This window comes from Onychomys torridus, chromosome 22 (genome assembly GCF_903995425.1).
Source record: "Onychomys torridus chromosome 22, mOncTor1.1, whole genome shotgun sequence".
In the NCBI taxonomy this organism is placed as follows: Eukaryota; Metazoa; Chordata; class Mammalia; order Rodentia; family Cricetidae; genus Onychomys; species Onychomys torridus.
The window spans coordinates 13,941,945-13,960,819 of record NC_050464.1 but is presented as its reverse complement, the minus strand read 5'-3'; the positions used below and the strand labels follow the sequence as shown (position 1 = coordinate 13,960,819).

Genomic DNA, 18,875 nt, shown 5'->3' with positions numbered 1-18,875 from the left:
AAAATGCTTCAAAGTTAAATCAGGATACATACAGCCACCTGTGTAGGATAAAGCTGTTATATTACAATCTTCATTTCGATATGATTTCTTCTATAGAAAAAAAATTGCCTTTTTTTATTTTTTTAATTTTTAATTTAACATAATTTTACATATCAGCCACGAATACCCCTGTCCTCCCTCCTCTTGCCCCCCTCACCCTGCCCGCAACCCACACCCCATTCCCATATCCTCCAGGTTAAGGAATCTCCTGGGGATTCAGCCCAGGCAGGTGATTCATTAGAAGCAGGTCTAGCTAGTCCCCTCCTCCCTTCACCCAGGATGAGCAAAGTGTCCCCCGAATAGGCCCCAGGCTACAAACAGCCAGCTCATGCACCAAGGACAGGTCCTGGTCCCACTGCCTGGGGACCTCCCAAATAGTTCAAACTAATTGGCTGCCTCACCAAGATGGATCAGTGGTTAAGAGCACCAATTGTTCTTCCAGAGGACTCGGTTCAATTTCCAGCACCCACATGTCAGCTAACAACTGTCTATAACTCCAAAATCTGACACCCTCACTCAGACCTACATGTAGGCACATAAAATTAAAAAAATAAATGAATTATTATCAGGCCCTCTGGATAGGTCAATAACTGCCTTTCTCTGTGAAAAGACAGGTAGAAGAACAAGAGTATTCTCCAAGTCAGTGCAGAAAATATTGATTACTTAGTTAGGTTTCTATTGGAATGATAAGGACTATGAACAGAAGCTACTTGTGATGGAGAGGGTTTAGTAATCTTACAACTCTCAGGCCACAGTCTGTCACTGAGGGAACTCAAGGCAGGAACATGAAGGCAGGAACTGGAGCAGGAGCTTTGGAGGAATGCCACTTACTGGCTTTCTCACCATGGTTCACATAACCTGTTTTCATATACCACCCAGGACTAACTGCCCAGGGGTGGCACCAACAACAGTGAGTTGAGCACAGTCACTGATGAGGAAAATGTCCCAAAGTCTTTCTACAAGTAAACTGATGGAAGCATTTCTCAACTGAGGTTTCTCTTCCAAACTATGTCTAGGTTTGCCTCAAGTTGTCAAAATGCAGTGAGAATGATAGGGAACATATTTGCAAATATTTATTTCCTTAGACCAGCTTTGTACTTAGAAGTATCTTCAGGTTGAGCTATTTTGAAAGGGAGTGACATGACATAGTAATCTATAATTATCACAAATACTGAAAAACTAGGTATTATTAGCCTAAACATTAATTGAATATAATGGAAATATTTCTACTTGATTTTTATACTGAAATATAAGCAAAAGGACACTATAATTCCCATTTCCTGATAGAAAGTTTCTTCCACCATATGCACATGTATTTGATTCTAACTTGGAATATTTCAATAGTTCCTAATGGTACAAATCCATGTTAATGGTAAGAGGTTATATTCATACATATGGCAAAAATTACATCAAACAAAACCTTCACCCAGCACCTCATTTTGTTAAGAAACAATCCTTTTCCCATTAAGAAATAATTTTAAGAAAGCAATAGAAGGAAAATTCCAACCTAAGAAAGTCAGATACAGCCTCGAAAACAAAGGCAATAGAAAACACCACAGCAATAAACACAAAAGAAGAGAAGTACACACATACTACCAACAACAACAACAACAAAATAACAGGAATGAACAATCACTGGCATTAATACCCCTTAATATCAATGCACTTAATTCACCTATAAAAAGACACAGACTAACAGAATGGATACAAAAACAGGACCCCTCATTCTGCTGCATACAAGAAACACAAGTCAAATTCAAAGACAGACACCTACTAAGAATAAAAGTCTGGGAAAAGACTTTTAAATTAAATGGTCTTAAAAAGCAAGCAGGTGTACAATTCCTAATATTGAGCAAAATAGACTTCACACTAAAATCAATCAAAAGAGATGATGAAGGACATTACATACTCATTGAAGAAAAGATCTCCCAAGATGAGGTTTCAATTCTGAACATTTATGCCCCAAACTCAAGGGCACCCACATATGTAAAAGAAACATTACTAAAGCTTAAATCATATATAAAACCACACACATTAATAGTGGGAGACTTCAACACCCCAGTTTCACCTCTGGACAGATCTGCCAAATTGAAATTTAACAGAGGAATAATGGACTTAACTGATGTTATGACTCAAATGGACATAGTCAATATCTACAGAACATTCCACCTGAACAAAAAAAGAATATACCTTCGTCTCATCACCCTATGGAACCTTCTCTAAAATCAAGCACATACTTGGCCACAAAGCAAATCTCAACAGATACAAAACAATTGGAATAACACACTGTGTTCTATCAGACCACCATGGTTTAAAGTCAGATTTCAACAACAACAAAAAAAAAAACTACAGAAATCCTGCAATCTCATGGAAACTGAATAATGCTCAAGTGAATCACAATGGGTTAAGAAAGAAATAAAGAATTAAAGACTCCCTAGAGATCAATGAAAATGAATATACCACATACCCAAACTTATGGGACACTATGAAATAAATGCTAAGAGGGAAATTAATAGCACTAAATGCCCACATAAAGAAGTTGGAGAAATCTCACAGTAGTGACTTAACAGCACACCTGAAAGCTCTAGAACAAGAAGAAGCAAAGTTTCCCAGGAGGAACAGACACCAGGAAATTATAAAATTGAGAGCTGAAATCAATAAAATAGAAATAAAGAGAACAATACAAAATATTAATGGAACAAAGAGTTGGTTCTTTGAGAAAATCAACAAGATAGACAAGCCCTTATCCAAACTAACCAAAAGACAGAGGGAGCATCCAAATTAACAAATCAGAAATGAAAAGGGGGACCTAACAGCAGACAATTTGGAAATCCTGATAATCATCAGATCATACTTCAAAAACCTCTAATGCACAAAACTGAAAAATCTAAAAGAAATGGATAATTTCCTGGATAGGTACCACATACCTAAGTTAAATCAAGATCAGATAAACCAATTAAATAGCCCAACAATTAGAATGAGTCATTAAAAGTCTCCCAACCAAATAAAGCCCAGGACTAGATGGTTTCACTGCAGAATTCTACCAGATCTTCAAAAAACACTTAATACCAATACTCTTTAAATTGTTCCACACAATAGAAGCAATAGGAATATTACCAAACTCCTTCTATGAGGCTACAATTACCCTGATTCCTAAATCAAACAAAGATGCAACAAAGTAAGAGAACTACAGACCAATCTCCCTCATCAACATTGTTGCAAAAACACTCAATAAAATACTGGCAAACAGACTCCAAGAACACATCAAAACAATTATCCACCATGATCAAGTAGGCTTCATCCCAGGGTGGTTCAACATATGAAAGTTCATCAATGTAGTACACCATATAAACAAACTCAAAGGAAAAAAAAACACATGATCATCTCACTAGACATAGAAAAGGCATTTGACAAAATCCAAAACCCTTTCATGATAAAGGTCTTGGATTGATCAGGAATACAGGGAATATACCTAAGCATAATAAAGGCAATCAAGAGCAAGCCAACAAACAGTCAAAATCAATTTAATGGAAAGAAACTCAAAGCAATACCATTAAAATCAGGAACAAGGCAAGGCTGTCCCCTCTCCCCATACTTATTCAATATAGCACTTGAAGTTTCAGCCAGAGCAATAAAACAACATAAGGAGATTAAGGGGCTACAAAATGGAAAGGAAGAAGTCAAGCTTTACCTATTTGCAGACGACATAATAGTATACATGAGTGACCCCAAAATTCAACCAAGGAACTGATACAGCTTATAAACACCTTCAGAAACATAGCAGGATACAAATCAACTCAAAAAAATCAGTAGCCCTCCTATATACAATAGACAAACAGGCTGAGAAGGAAATCAGAGATACATCACCCTTTACAATAGCCACAAATGGTATAATATACCTTGGGTTAACTCTAAGTAAGTATGTTAAGGACCTATATAACAAGAACTTTAAGTCCTTGAAAAAAGAAATTAAAGAAGATGTCAGGAAATGGAAAGATCTACCATGCTCTTGGATAGGCAGAATTAACATAGTAAAATGGCCATCTTACCAAAAGCAATCTACAGATTCAACACAATCCTCATCAAATTACCAACACAATTTTTCACATGCCTGGAAATAATTATATTCAACTTCATATGGAAAAACAAAAAACCCAGTATAGCCAAAAGAATCCTGTACAATAAAACAACCTCTGGAGGCATCATGATCCCCGACCTCAAACACTACTATAGAGCTACCATAATAAAAACAGCTTGGTACTGGCATAAAACACGACATGTGGAACAATGGAATCAAATTGAAAATATTTACATTAATCCAAACACCTATGAACATATAATTTTAGATAAAGAAGCCAAAACTGTACAATGGAAAAAAAATCATCTCCAACAAATGGTGCTGGCATAACTGGATGTTAGTGTGTAGAAGGCTGCAAATAGATCCATAGCTTTCACCATGCACAAAACTTAAGTCCAAATGGATCAAAGACCTCAACATAAATCCAGTTACTCTGAACCTGATAGAAAAGAAAGTAGGAAGTAGTCTTGAATGTATTGGCACTGGAGATCACTTTCTCAATATAACACCAGTAGCACAGACATTAAAAGAACCAATCAATCAATGGGACCTGTTGAAATTGACAAGCATTTGTAGAGCAAAGGACATGGTCAACAAGACAAAGAGACTGCTAACCCCATATCTGACAGAGGGCTGATATCCAGAATATATAAAGAACTGAAGAAATTAGACATCAAAATGCCCAACATTCAAATTAAGAAATGGGATATAGAACTAAACAGAGAATTCTCAACAGAGTAAACTTAAAGGCTGAAAGACATTTAAGGAATTGCTGAACATCCCTAATTATCTGGGAAATGCAAATCAAAACTACTCTGGGATACCACCTTACACCTGTAAGAATGGCTAAGATCAAAAACACAGAAGACAGCTTATGCTGGAGAGGATGTGGAGCAAGGGGAACTCTCCTCCACTGCTGCTGGGAATACAAGCTTGCTCAGCCACTTTGGAAATCAATATGGCATTTCCTTAGAATATTGGGAGTCCATCTTTCCCAAGTCCCAGCTGTAGCACTCTTGGGCATTTACCCATGGAATGCTAAAACATACCACAAGGGCATTTGCTCCTCTATGTTCATATCAGCATTGTTTGTAATAGCCATAACCTAGAAACAACCTAGATGCCCTTCAACTGAAGAATGGATAAAGAAAACATGGTACATATACACAATGGAGTACTACTCAGCAGAGAAAAACAATGACATCGTGATGTTTGCAGGCAAATGGATGGATCTAGAAAAATATCATCCTGAGTGAGGTAACCTAGACTCAGAAGGACAAACATGGTATGTACTCACTCATAGTAGGATACTAGATGTAAAACAAAGATGACTAGACTGCTACAGAACTCCAGGGAGGCTACCTAGAAAATGGGACCCTAGTAAAGATACAGGGATCGGCCATTGACAGAGAAATGGATGATATCTACATGACCAACCTGGACCTCAGTGGGAGTAATGAAGGGCAAGGTTCAAGGGAAAGAGAGCTTAGCGAAGCAGGAGATACCAGCTGGATCAAGCACAGAATGGGAGAATGAGGAATAACAGACCATGATAAATGAAGACCATATGAGAACAGGAACATGCAAAGTGCTAGAGAAGTCCCCAGAAATCCACAATGATACATCCTCTATAGACTACTGGAAATGGTTGAGAGAAAGCCTGATCTGACCTATTCTGGTGATCACATGGCCAAACACTCTAACTGTCATGCTGGAACTCTCATCCAATAACTGATTGAAATGGATGCAAAGATCCTTGGCCAGGCCACAGGTGGAGCTAAAGGAGTCCACTTTTCGAGAAAGTGCATGGTGTGTAAGAGTGTGTATTTTTGAGACCAAGATTATAAAAGCAAAGGACAAATAGCTAAACGAATGGAAGCACATAAGTTATGAACCAAAGGCTGTGAAGCCCCCAGCTGGATCATGCCCTCTGGATAAGAGAGACAACTGAATAGCTTGAACTGTTCCTTAGTGCATGAGCTGGCTGTTTGGAACCTTGGGTTTACACAGGAACACTTTGCTCAGCCTGGAAGGAGGGGACTGGACCTGCCTGTACTGAATCCACCAGGTTGAACTGAATCCCCAGGGGAGTCTTGGCCCTGGAGTAGATGGGATTAGAGGGGAGGGGCTGGGGGGAAGGTGGGGGCAGGGGCAGGAGAGGGGAGGACAGGAGAACCCATGGCTGATGTATAAAATTAAAGCAGAAATATACTAAATAATAAAAGGAGAAAAAAAACTAAAAAAAAAGAAAAAATTTTAAAAGACCAGTTCTCACCTCTTACTACATCCTAACATGGTGTCTAGTTATTGCAATAAGAGAAAAGAGATACTTTAACGGCACACAGATTTCACTGAAAGTGGAAATATTTCTTTATTCAAGTTATGTTCTTAAATATGTGAAACAAATAAAAACTATACAAAAATAATTAAGAGATTGAAAGTGATAGAATACCTACAACCACTCACACTCAAGGCTCAGGGAACATTGTGGAAGACATGGTGAAAAGAATACTAGAGCCACGGGAGTGCCACAAATGGCTGGACTAAGGGAGTGACATGGGTATGACTCACATGGACTCACAGTTGCTATGGTTGTCCCCACTAGACCTCTGGAAGATCAATATAATTTTAAAAATCCAGCACAGATGGGAAAGAAGTTCATGATGTCACTGCCATCCCTATCTGTGGAGCCAATAATTGTTGCATGAACATTTTTTCCATGTATACACACCTGTACTAAAGTTGTGCAGTGCCAAAAGGGCTATCAGATTCAAGGAGACTAGACTTAGAGATGAGTTTCAGGTACTATGTGGCTACTAGGAATTGAACCCTGGTCTTCTGTGGTAGCAGGTATTTTTCTTAATTTCTGAGCTATTTCTCTATATGCAATAATGTAAAATATCTGATAGCATGTTACAGGCCCTAGTACAGAAAGTGTCATTGTTGCTACTAAATGGAATATCATGCTAATCTAATTGGCTTCTAGATTCTTATGTTTATACCCTCAGATTACTGCTTTCAATGTTTGTGTTAGAAGTTTCATTTTACCATGGGCAAAGATTTATACAGAAACTTATAACTAAACAAAGTAAAAAAATACAAATGGGGGAGTGGGGCTTCAGAATGTTCACTCCTAAATGTGACATCTAAATCACCCAATCAAAGGTTCAGGGGAGATTAAAAAAAGAAGAGACGCAGAAGAAATATAAGGTATGGACTGGAGAAGAGGCTCACTAGTTAAGAACATATACTGCTCTTGCCAGGGACCTGGGTTCTGTTTCCACAAGTACTGTCATTTGGGGCAATTGCCTGAGACTCCAGAAACTGGGAATCCAATACCCTCTTCTGGTCTTCATGGACACTTTACTCAGATACACAAACACATACACATTTTAAGTAAACATAAATAAAGATTCTTAAGCATTTTAGAATCTATAGGAAAGGTAGAGACATATAGAAAGTTCACTTGTGGGAATAAAAAAGTCATTGCACTATTGAAATCCCAGAAATTGTGATTAATGGCGCAAGACCATTCACAGGATAAGACCGATCAATATTCCACTATTGAGAAGGGTAGGATTCATGAGGTTCTGTCTCTCCCTGAGGATTTATAGATAGGTAGTGGCAACCAGAGAAGGAAGAACCATTTACTTCAGCAGTGTAGAGACTAATAGTGTATCTATGTTCGTGCAAATAACTCTCCAATATATTGTCTCTTGTAATCAACACTTAATAAATTCACTGAGTTACCAGATTTACTTAAAGACATGAGAGTAGAAGAAAAAATAATTTCTGTTAGAATGGATTGTATATATCGCAATAATATCATAATAAAATTTATAATACACACATATATGAAATAATAGAGACATTAAAAAATAAGAATTACTATCATCACTCATATGCACATACTCATATATTGATGCACAGGCACACACATAATTTTAAAATTAAAAATAAAAATCATAAAAATAAAAAAATAAATGATTAAAAAATTCAACATCTTGTTGCTGTATGCTTTAAACTCAGCACACAGGTTAGAGAGGCATTTAGATATCTGTGAAGTGAACATCAGCATGGACTACATATTGAGTTCCAGCACTGGCAGAAATACTTTTGTGACAGTGTTTGAAAACAAATAAACCTGTCCTCATTATAAAACTTCTAGAGAGAGTAAGAATGACAAAAACATGCATCAAATAAAATATATAATTCACAATAAAATAATAAATTCTTTATAATACAGACTCACAGAAAACATTATCCTAAATGGAGAAAACACAAGCGAATACCACTGAAATAATTAAAATCAAGAGAGAGGGATGTGCACTATCCCCACTCATTTTCAATATAATCCTCAAATCACTTGCTAGAGCAATACAACAAGAGGAGGAAATTATAGAAAAAGAGAAAGTCATATTAACCTTATTTGCAGAACACACACACACACACACACACACACACACACACACACACATATATATATATATATATATATATATATATATATATATATATATATATCCTACCAGAAAACTTGTCAAATGATGAACAATTTCAGTAAAGAGTCAGGATACAATTCAGATTTAAAAATCAGTAGTTTTATGTACACCAGCAGACTAGAAGGAGATTGTTGACATGTTTCATTTTAAAATACCTTCAAAGTATATAACAGACATTGCAATGATCCCAATCAGGAAGAAGAAAGAACTCTACAGTGAAAGCTTTAAATCACAGAAGAAAGAGACCGAGATGTACAAGTCTAAAGACATCCTTTGATTCTAGGCTGGTAGAACTGACATTGTGAAAATAATGTTTCTACCAAATGCAATTTATAGATTCAAGGCAACACCAAGAAAATCACCATGACATTCTTCAAAGAACTAGAAAAGAATTCCTAAAATCCATATGGAATCAGACAAGATTCTGGATAGCCACAGCAGTTAATAATAAGAACAATGAAGAAATACTTATCATTCCAGATTTCAAAATATGTTCTATAGCAGTATTAATAAACATAGTATCCTACAGGTACAAAAACAGATACATAGATCAATGGAAGAAAACAAACAACACAAACATGAGTACACATGTCTAAAGTCACATGATATTTGAAAAAGATCCAAAAACACACACTGGAGAATTGACAGTATCTTCAATAAATGTGCTGTGAAAACAGGATGTCCACATGTAGAAGAATGAAATAGACCCATATTGATCAGCTTACAGCATACTACCTACAAAAAGATCAAAGATGTCAGTGTAAAATCTGAAATTTTAAATCTTCTAGAAGAAAACTGAAGCAGGACCCTGAAGATTATAGGTATAGGAAAGAATTTTATGAACAGGACTCCATTTGTCTGGAAATTAAGGTCAACAATTGACAAATATTGCCTCACAAAATTAAAAAGCTTTGTACAGCAAAGGAGGCAGTCAAATGAGTGAAGGCAAACTCTACAAAGAGAGAATCTTTGCCAGCTTTACATTTGATAATGGTATAATATCAGAATCTATAAGGTACCCCAAATCAAAGACTTAAGGAAACAAATGACTCAATTTAAAAATGAGATATGAGAGACAGGCATATTGTCTCACACCTTTAATACCAGTACTCCAGAGGTAAAGGAAGATGGATCTCTGTGATTTGAAGAACAGCCTGGTCTACATAGTGTGTTCTAGGACAACCAGGGCTATGAAGAGCAACTCCAACTCAAGGTAGGTGGGTAATAAAGTTGACAAAATTCTCCAAAGAAGAAATAAAAAGTTTTAAAAATGTGTACTGAATGTTTGCTACTCATAGAAATTAGGTAAATAAAAATTAGAAATAACTTTAACATTTCATATTAACAATCTCAGAAAAGCTAAAATCAAGACAACCAACAACAACAAATGCTAGTGAGGATGTAGGAAAACAGAATCATAATCTACTGTGTGATTGCAAACTGCTGCAATCTGAAAATCATTGTGGTTAGTTTTTCAATAAACCAAACACACATCTAACATATAACTCAGATTTACCACTTCTTGGTAATTCTTCAAAAAAGACAACATCATACTCCACAGATGCTTGTACACATATGTTCATTGATGCTCTGTTCACAATTGCTAGAAAATGAAAACAACCTAAATATCCTCAATTGATAGTAAATAGATAATGAAAATGAAGTATATGTATACCATTGAATACCAATTATCTGTAATGAAAATTGAAACCATGCAGTGAATGAATGGAACTAAAAAATATTATATTGAGTGAGATAACCCAGGCACACAAAGACAATATCCCATGTTATTTAGTATGTTTGGTTCCTAGCCCTCAATCACCATATATGTGTATAAAACAGAGAGTGATCACAGAAAGGAGGAAACTAAAATGAGGCTATGACAAGAGGACTATCTAAGAGGAAAATAGCAAGATACAGGTAATATGAAGGAGAAATGGGGAAAATGGGAGGGACTTTTAACTGGGAAAGGAAGAAGGAGGAAAATACAGAAGGAGGAAAATACAGAAGGAGAGTGACAGGGAATGATGAATAACACTATGTATGGTTTAATGACACAGGGATTCAGTATTTTATATTATCTAAAGGGAGTTGGGATAGGAACAGGGGAGGTATAAACAGGAGAAAACAAATAATGTATTTGTATTTTAACAAAAAGTTTTGAAAGTACCATTCAAAGCTGTTTATACAAGGAGGTATATAAATGTGGATAAACTATCTTAGCTCTGCCATCAGACCAAACTCAGTTTGAAAGCAATCACTGACACTAATAAAGCTTAAACACACTGCCAAATAAAATAAATAATGAACTGCCTAGAAAAAAACTAAAGGAGAAAGGAAAATACCAACTTTAACCTTATTTATGATTACCAAGCTTCCTTAGGCAATATGGGGTGGCATAAGCATAAGGAGATGGTAACAACCAGTCTCTGCCCTGAGACAACAGAGCTGCAAAAATGATCTAGTGACTTCTGCTTTGTGACTCTGCTTGTCCATTCCCTGCTGACCAGGGTCACATCTGCTCTTCCCCCTTGAGAAGTGACCACCATAAATACCCACTTAGACAGCAAGATTGGGCCTCTTCAACAATGGTTATGAACCAATGAGTGAAGTGTTTTGTTTATCTCTGAGTGCTGATAATTTCTCCTGAGGAAAGTTTGACACGCCCCACCTTAACAAACAGCATGAAGATACAAAGCACGCCTTGTAAATTGTTTCAAAATTTGGTGAATACATAAGAATTTGATAATAAAATGCTTGTTCATTTTGTGGTACAGGAGATTGAACTCTGGGTCAAGCTAATCTACCAATAGGCAATATCTCTAGCCTCTCATGACATTTTTGTTTGTTTGTTTTTTCTGTAAAAGTCATGGTTCCTCTGTGTATCCCTAGCTGTTCTGGTACTTGATTTGTAGACCAGGTTGGGCTCAAATTCAGAAATATCCACCTGTATGCTGTGATTAAAGGTGTGCAGCAACACAGCCTGGCTGATTTTTTTTTTTAAGATACAGGTGTTCCTGTACTGGGAGTGGAATCTAGGCCCCCTGCGTGAAAAGCAGGAATCCTAACTGCTAGACTATGTGGGATCATAAAATACTTCAATGAATACTTACATTTTATTTTTTTATATTTGAAATTCTGATGTAATTGTAATATTTCTCCCTTCCAATAACTTCCATATATACTTTCCTTCTCTTTTCATTTTTATGCCTTGTTGTTTCAATAATTATTATTGAGTACATATATACATATTTACATACATACATAATCCTATGTATAACATGTCTGGTGTGTATAATCTTTACATTTTCAGAAAGGAATACCTACACTTCGATTTGTGAAGACAGAATAAAATTCTTTCACTAGCACTTTCTTGATCATGTCTGGTTCTGTGATGATCAGCACAGGGAGGAGTCCATCATATAGCCTGTATTGGGAAAACTGAGATAATTACATTTTGATCCTGATGTTACCTCTATTTCTATATTACTTGCTTCTGTGAACTGAAACTTGGTCTTCTGTAAGAACCAGTGTTTCTTCACTGCTACTCTATTCGCTCGAAGGACAAATTATTAATAACTGACTAGTAGTAATGTTTCAAGGAACTTTTCTTTGGATCCATTAGAAATGCAGCACAGCATGTCCATGGCCATGGTTCAATGGTCATGACAGTTCAGCTGACCATGTGATTAGTACTGTGGTTTCTGATGATGGATGAGAAGAGATGAAGAAGCAGAACCTCTTCCTACTTGCTTGTGGCACTTCTTTCAAAGCTCTAGACAAATCCGAAGGCGCCTCAATCATCACAGAAAACATTCAATGAAACAAGTCTAGAAGTTAACAGCATGGTGTAACATATCCAACACCTTTTCTTCAAAGTTTGTAGTATGTGTTGAGAGGAAACAATCAAACACATTTTTATTAATAGTCAATGCCTTGTATAAATATAACAAAAAATTTAAAAGTAAAAGAAAATTCAAAACAGAGTGGAATTGCAGATCTCTAAAGCCAATAGTCAGGAGGCAGATATGGAAGAGAGTGACTTCTAGGCCAATGTGGACTCATAGCAACTTCCAGTCCAATGTTGGATACATTGAGACCCGGTCTCAAAAGATAAACAATGGGAAAGGCCTGGGATGCCTCAAACCTATAGTAAGAAGCACAGGCAGGTAAGGATTACTGAGAATAAGAGAAATGGTCTTCCCCAGGGAAGAGCACACAAATTGGTTACCCAGTTCCACATTGTACTAAAAACATACATACAAAAACTATGCAGACGGAATAGGTCATACTTATGATATAAATGTACTTATAAATACATATAGTCATGTAACAACAATTAATGAAAACCAGAGGATGTATTTGAAGGAGGAAAGGGAAAGGAGAAAAGATGCAATTATTATTATAACCTCAACCAAAAAATAAAGTAATAAAAATTAAAAAACATACTTTACATACACATTAAATTAAACAAAAATAACTGTAAATATGCCTATTTTCCCATTAGCCTATCTTTGAAAAGTACATATTTACTAGAAATATTTTTGATAAAATTATTTTTGCTTTTATCTAAGTGAAAATCTGTATGGACAGAAGACACTCTCCTGAATTTATGAGCACAAATTACACGTATCTGAATTAATGCAATCTTACAATTTTTAAAAGTCTCAAGGAAGAATAAATGGAGGCAGGAACCCTTATAAGACATTGGGTTACAGTAAGGCTAGGTATCTCTGGAACATCAATGGATGCAGATAAATTATATCTGCAATGTCTTCATCTTTACTTCAAACTGTAGCTAACAACATATTTATGGAATACTTGGCAGGACAGGGTTTCAGACACATTAAAACAGGCAAATGTGACCCAATTAACTCTGAACTGAAAACGTTCTCCAATGCAGTTTGTTGTTACATCATAACAAATCTGCATAATAGACATTTGCAGAATACTCACCCCCACATATCTCCATACTTTTTATGACATTCTATGTCAAATTTCGTTTGGCCCTGGAAAAAGAAATAAAAATTAAAGTCATTATTTACCTACATTTATTGGCCACTAAACTGTAAACAAATGACACAAATCCTAGGACATCAGATTCATTATTTAACTTTACTACCAAGCAATTAATGGAAATCCTTCCATGTTCTCTCAGAGAAAAAAAGAAAATATAGGAGACACTTGACATGAGGAATTTAAAGATATTCATGATTTCTTTTTGGGATATTGTACATTCCAAAAATGCTCCTTCTCTATTAAAAGTAGCAACTGTCTTTATCTTTGGTAGGTCTCTGGTTTTGTTTTGACTCTGAAATCTTGGAACACTCTGTCTTTTCCCCTCCTTAGATACCTGAGGGCAACAACAGTCAGGAAGATTGCCATGAATTTACAAAATCTATTTGCTTCACACTGCTCACCGCCCATTTCATACTTCTCCAGGATTTCAGTATAGTCAGTAAAGTGAAGACAACATTCAATTATATAGTGTATTAGATTTATATAATTGCCTTTCATAATATTAGTTGAAAATTAACAAAGACATAGAGGCAAATGATTTTGCCTTCTAATGTCCCTGTTCAATATGGAAAGATGAGGATATGCAGCCTCATATGAAGAAAACATAAAATTGAATGCTTAGTTTGAATTTTCCCCTCTGAACTATGGGGAAACATGCCATGTAATCATTAAGTGGCAATTGCAATTTTGGGGCATAGATTCCTAAGTAACTCAGCCTGTACTCAAACTCTCTGTATATCTAAGACTGACCTTGAAATTCTGATCCTCCTGAGTGCAGGGATTACTGGTGTGTTCCCCCATGTCCAGTTTATATGGTGCTGGGATCAAGCCTAGGGCTTTTTCAACTCTAAGCAAGCATTCCACAGAATGGAGTTTCATATTCAGTGACTGTTAATGTCAATATGGAGCTATGTCTCTCCAGGCAGGGAACAAAGTCCTGTCTGTAGAGTTCTTTGCCTAGTTTTTAAAACCAGACTGAACAAAAGCATTTTACAAAACCCTAAAGAAATTATAAAGGGAACATTGCTTCTTTGTCATCATTCCTTGTCCACTAACTGAATTGGAAAAGTCTAGTCTAGGGCTGGAGCCAATTCCTCAGAAGAGTGAAGGTTGTAGTTTTGTGGTAATTTTACTTTTTTATGGGCTGTGGTTCAATCCTGATGCATCTGTGTCAGATGTTCCATGTTTTCTTTTTGCCAGCACTTTATGATTTAGCTGTGTGCTGACCATGGCCATCTGTCCTTTACAAATAGCCTGTGAAAAGTTATGCTGCTTAGTAAAACTCTGATATAATTTATCATATTATGAAAGACCTCCTGGTCACAGTAACATGTCTTCTTTAGTCTCGTACATATTCCTATGAAACATCTCACCACCTTCCCCTTGGGCATCCTCATTCCTTCCGGTTCATGTAATTTGGTAATCAATGCATGGCTCAAGATTACTAGAAATCATTAAGAAGGAGTGTTACTATGCTAAATGTACAAAAAGTGTCAGACTTGGGGACCTGTACCTGTAAGAAAGAATGGAGGAATAGCTGAAAGTAAAACATGGGAGGAAAAGCTTCTAAAGAACAGTCTCTTTTCATGCATATCCTTCATCTACTTATACTTTGATATGTATCACTATGGTACTTAGATAAATTCTTTATTTCTATTAAAATATTCCCTTGGTCCCCTGAATAAGGTTCTGTAAATTTAGCAGTATGGGAATATATAGCTGTAGTTTTCTCCAGTCCCACCCAGGCCCATAGCCACTCAGACCCAAGTAAACACAGAGAGACTTATATTACTTATAAACTTTATAGCTGTGGGAGACTACTTGCTACCTAGTTTTTATATCTTAAATTAAACCATTCTTATTAATCTATAAGTTGCCTTGTGTCTTGTGACTTACAGGTACTTTTACATCTTGCTTACTCTGTGTCTGGCTGGTGAATCTTGACCCATCCTTCCTCTTCCCAGAATTCACTTCTCTCTTTGTCCTGCCTATACTTCCTGGAAAGCTACCAGCCAATATGCCTTTTATTTATTAACCAATCAGAACAACACATTCACAGCATTCAAGACAATATTCACAGCAATTCCCCTTTTCTTTCTTTTTTTTTCAAAAAGGAAGGTTCTAACTTTAATATAGTAAAATTACATATAACAAAACAATTATCAAGCAAGAATTACAGCTACAATATCTAGTCTATTTATAATATCTAGTCTATTTGTATTTGGCAAAATTAAAGAAGATATTGTATCTATCCTATATTTGTAAGTGAAAGGTTTTATATCTAACTATTCATTTATCATAACTCAAGAAATTATGACTATCTAGTCTTTAACTACATCAAATACCTCAGAAGGATATAATATTACCTAAGTAAATAAGAAGTGCATTGTAAGAAACTTCCAAAATCTAGAATGACAGAGACAGCTATATGCCTGGACAGTCATGCAAAGTTGCTCTGTAATGTTGGGGCATCCATCTTTAGCCCACAGTTCTAGAGTCTTTCAGTCACTTTATTCTGTGTCCTGTAGAATGTCTGGCAGTTTCTTCAGTGAAGTAGGAACCTGAAAGACCATTTTGTCTTGCAAAGTTCAGTTGTCACCTTCCTATGGGTCCTGTATGTCCAGTCAATACATTTTTCAAGCACTCCATGCAAGAACAGTTTCTTGCTCAAATGGCTATTTTTGTCAAGAAGAAGATAAACTCCATATTGAGTGTCTTCTAAGCCCATCCCCCTCTCTGAAGTAAATCGGTGCTGCCAGGAGCAGACATGTCTCACTGTCCAGAAAGTCTAAAATTTTAAATGTCATACTCTGTAGGTCTTTGAAGTGTTTGAAGATTACCTACCTAATTTAATTATATCTATGTATATCTAGAAAACTTAACATGACTATAAGTTTGACTATCATAGAAGACTAATTATTAATCTATATTTTTAATTATCCATAACAATCTAAATGAGTTACATAGACATAATAACTCAAACGAGAGTAGAAATATATATATTTATATGTATATATGTATATATACAGTATAACAAAACTAAGTATAAACTTGCATCAATAAACTAAAGTCCATAGCAATGTAGAACATTCCTAAACATGTTGTTGCTCTTTAAAAGTAAGTTCATTAATCTCACCTTTCATCCTATCATATCTATACTATCCCCCTTTCTTCTTTAGAAAGAGATCACATTTATAATCAATGTGCTTTAAATAAAAATATTGGTTTTTTTCTGTCTTACACCAGAGGGCTCTATCAACCTTTATTTTTTTAGCAATATGCTTGGGTTTGGAGAAGGAGTGAGCCAGCTCACTGGTATATTTGGGAATTTGGACATAGCTTCTCATACTACTTCTTGATGGATGAGGGAACTGTATTCTTATGGGAACACAATTTTTTTTTAATTATGGAGTAGTCCACGAGGGTATATTGTCTGAGCCAATTGCCTGGAAACCATTCTTGTTGTTGGATCATCTGTGACATGGTGTCATCAGAGAACTTCAGGGGGTCTTGGGTGGTCAAACCTGATGTATTTTAATCTGGAACAAATCCATAGCCTCTTGCTTTCTGCAGAAATGAAAGCAGAGCCTCCTTTTCAAAGTAACATATCCTTATATCCATATTTTGAAGTCAAGGTACCTTTAAAATACATTTGTTTAACTGATCAGTCTTTACAATCAAATGTCTTTCTACAGTTAAAATTCCCAAAGTCAACACAATCCAGGTTCTCTGTGTGATATTCACCTTTATGTAGCTTATTTTTATATTACTTTTACTTTTTCTTTAAGACTTTATTTTTTAATGTATCTATTTTTTTAACTGGGAGGTGGTAGTGGCACATGCCCTTAATCCCAGCACTCAGGAAGTAGAGGCAGCCAGATCTCTGTGAGTTCGAGGCCAGCCTGAGCTGCAGAATGAGTTACAGGAAAGGTACAAAGCTACACAGAGAAACCCTGTCTCAAAAACACAAACAAAAAACTACTTATTTTTATATAACTGAATATAATATTTTCTCTTCCAAGCCTATGTACATTTTTGCATACATTGTAAACCATTCCATCTGAATCTGTCTTATTTTGAACCACTTGCTTTAAAGTGCAGCATTACTAAGACTGAAATTACTAAGACTAAGACTGCAGCTTTGGTTGTAGGCTCCACCCATGTCAGCTTTACAACATGGCAGTGGTACACTTATCAACAGCTCTGGGGCTGGAAACCATGTGTACTATCAGCTCACAAAAGCAGTGGGTCTTTCCTTATATCAAAGCAAAATATAGCCCAGAAAATTCTTACTTTTTATCTGTAATAGCAAAGAGTAAATCCATCACGCAGCATAAAAGGGGAAGTGCTATTGATATTGCTCTGTATGCTGTGGATGTGTTGCTCTGATTGGTTAATAAATAAAGTACTGATTGGCCAGTAGCCGGATAGGAAGTATAGGTGGGACAAAGAGAGGAGAATTCTGGAAACAGGATGTCTGAGTTGGGAGTCGCCTGCCAGACACAATGGAAGCAAGATATAAAAGTACCTACCAGCCACAAGACATGTAGCAACTTACAGATTAATAGAAATGGGTTAATTTAAGATCTAAGAACTAGATAATAAGAAGCCTGCCATGGCCATACAGTTTCTTAGTAATATAAGTGTCTGTATGTTTATTTGGGTCTGAGTGGCTGCACCGAGCAGGACTGGAGGAAACTCCAGCTACAGAAACATGTATGTGGAAGTTTAAAGACAGAATATCCCAAACGATGGCCTCATAAATTTTGTATTTTTTTGTATTTTGGGTTTATGTTATCAAATTTTATACATGATTGTTTATAGTGACAGCTCAAGTATGATTCATTTGCAATTCAGCACTCCTGTATATACTCAAATATACTCAAATCTAACTGGGGGACATAAGATAAAAATAAGGTGTCAAAAATAGAGGTAAAAGGACCTGAGGATCAAGTGATAGCTTAATTTTTTTAATTACATTCACTTCATGATACCTCCAGAGTATAAGAAGGAATTTCTTTTTTTTTGTGAAGGTATAAAATTACCTGAATTATCTCCTACTTGTTTAAGTCAGTCAAAAGCCCATCCTCCTCAGGATCCTTCTCATTTTGCTTTTAGCCTTCCTTTCTCTAATTTTTAGAAACTCATAAAGAAAGATCAATGGAAGATGCTACTGCATGGTATGGCTAACAGTCCCAACTCGTATCAACAATTTATTGCTCAAACCTTACTTCCAG

The 18,875-nt window shown here is 36.0% G+C and overlaps 1 protein-coding gene across 1 annotated transcript in view; it reads right to left on the bottom strand.

Annotated features, from left to right (window-relative positions):
* Window positions 1-18,875, bottom strand: part of LOC118572621 (cytochrome P450 3A13-like) — a 46,783-nt gene that overhangs the window by 23,230 nt on the left and 4,678 nt on the right. The window contains exons 3-4 of the mRNA XM_036172346.1: window positions 13,576-13,628; window positions 11,947-12,046 (exon numbers count right to left, since the gene is read on the bottom strand). Of these exons, the coding sequence (XP_036028239.1) occupies window positions 11,947-12,046; window positions 13,576-13,628 (153 nt within the window). The remainder of the gene's footprint in view (window positions 1-11,946; window positions 12,047-13,575; window positions 13,629-18,875) is intronic.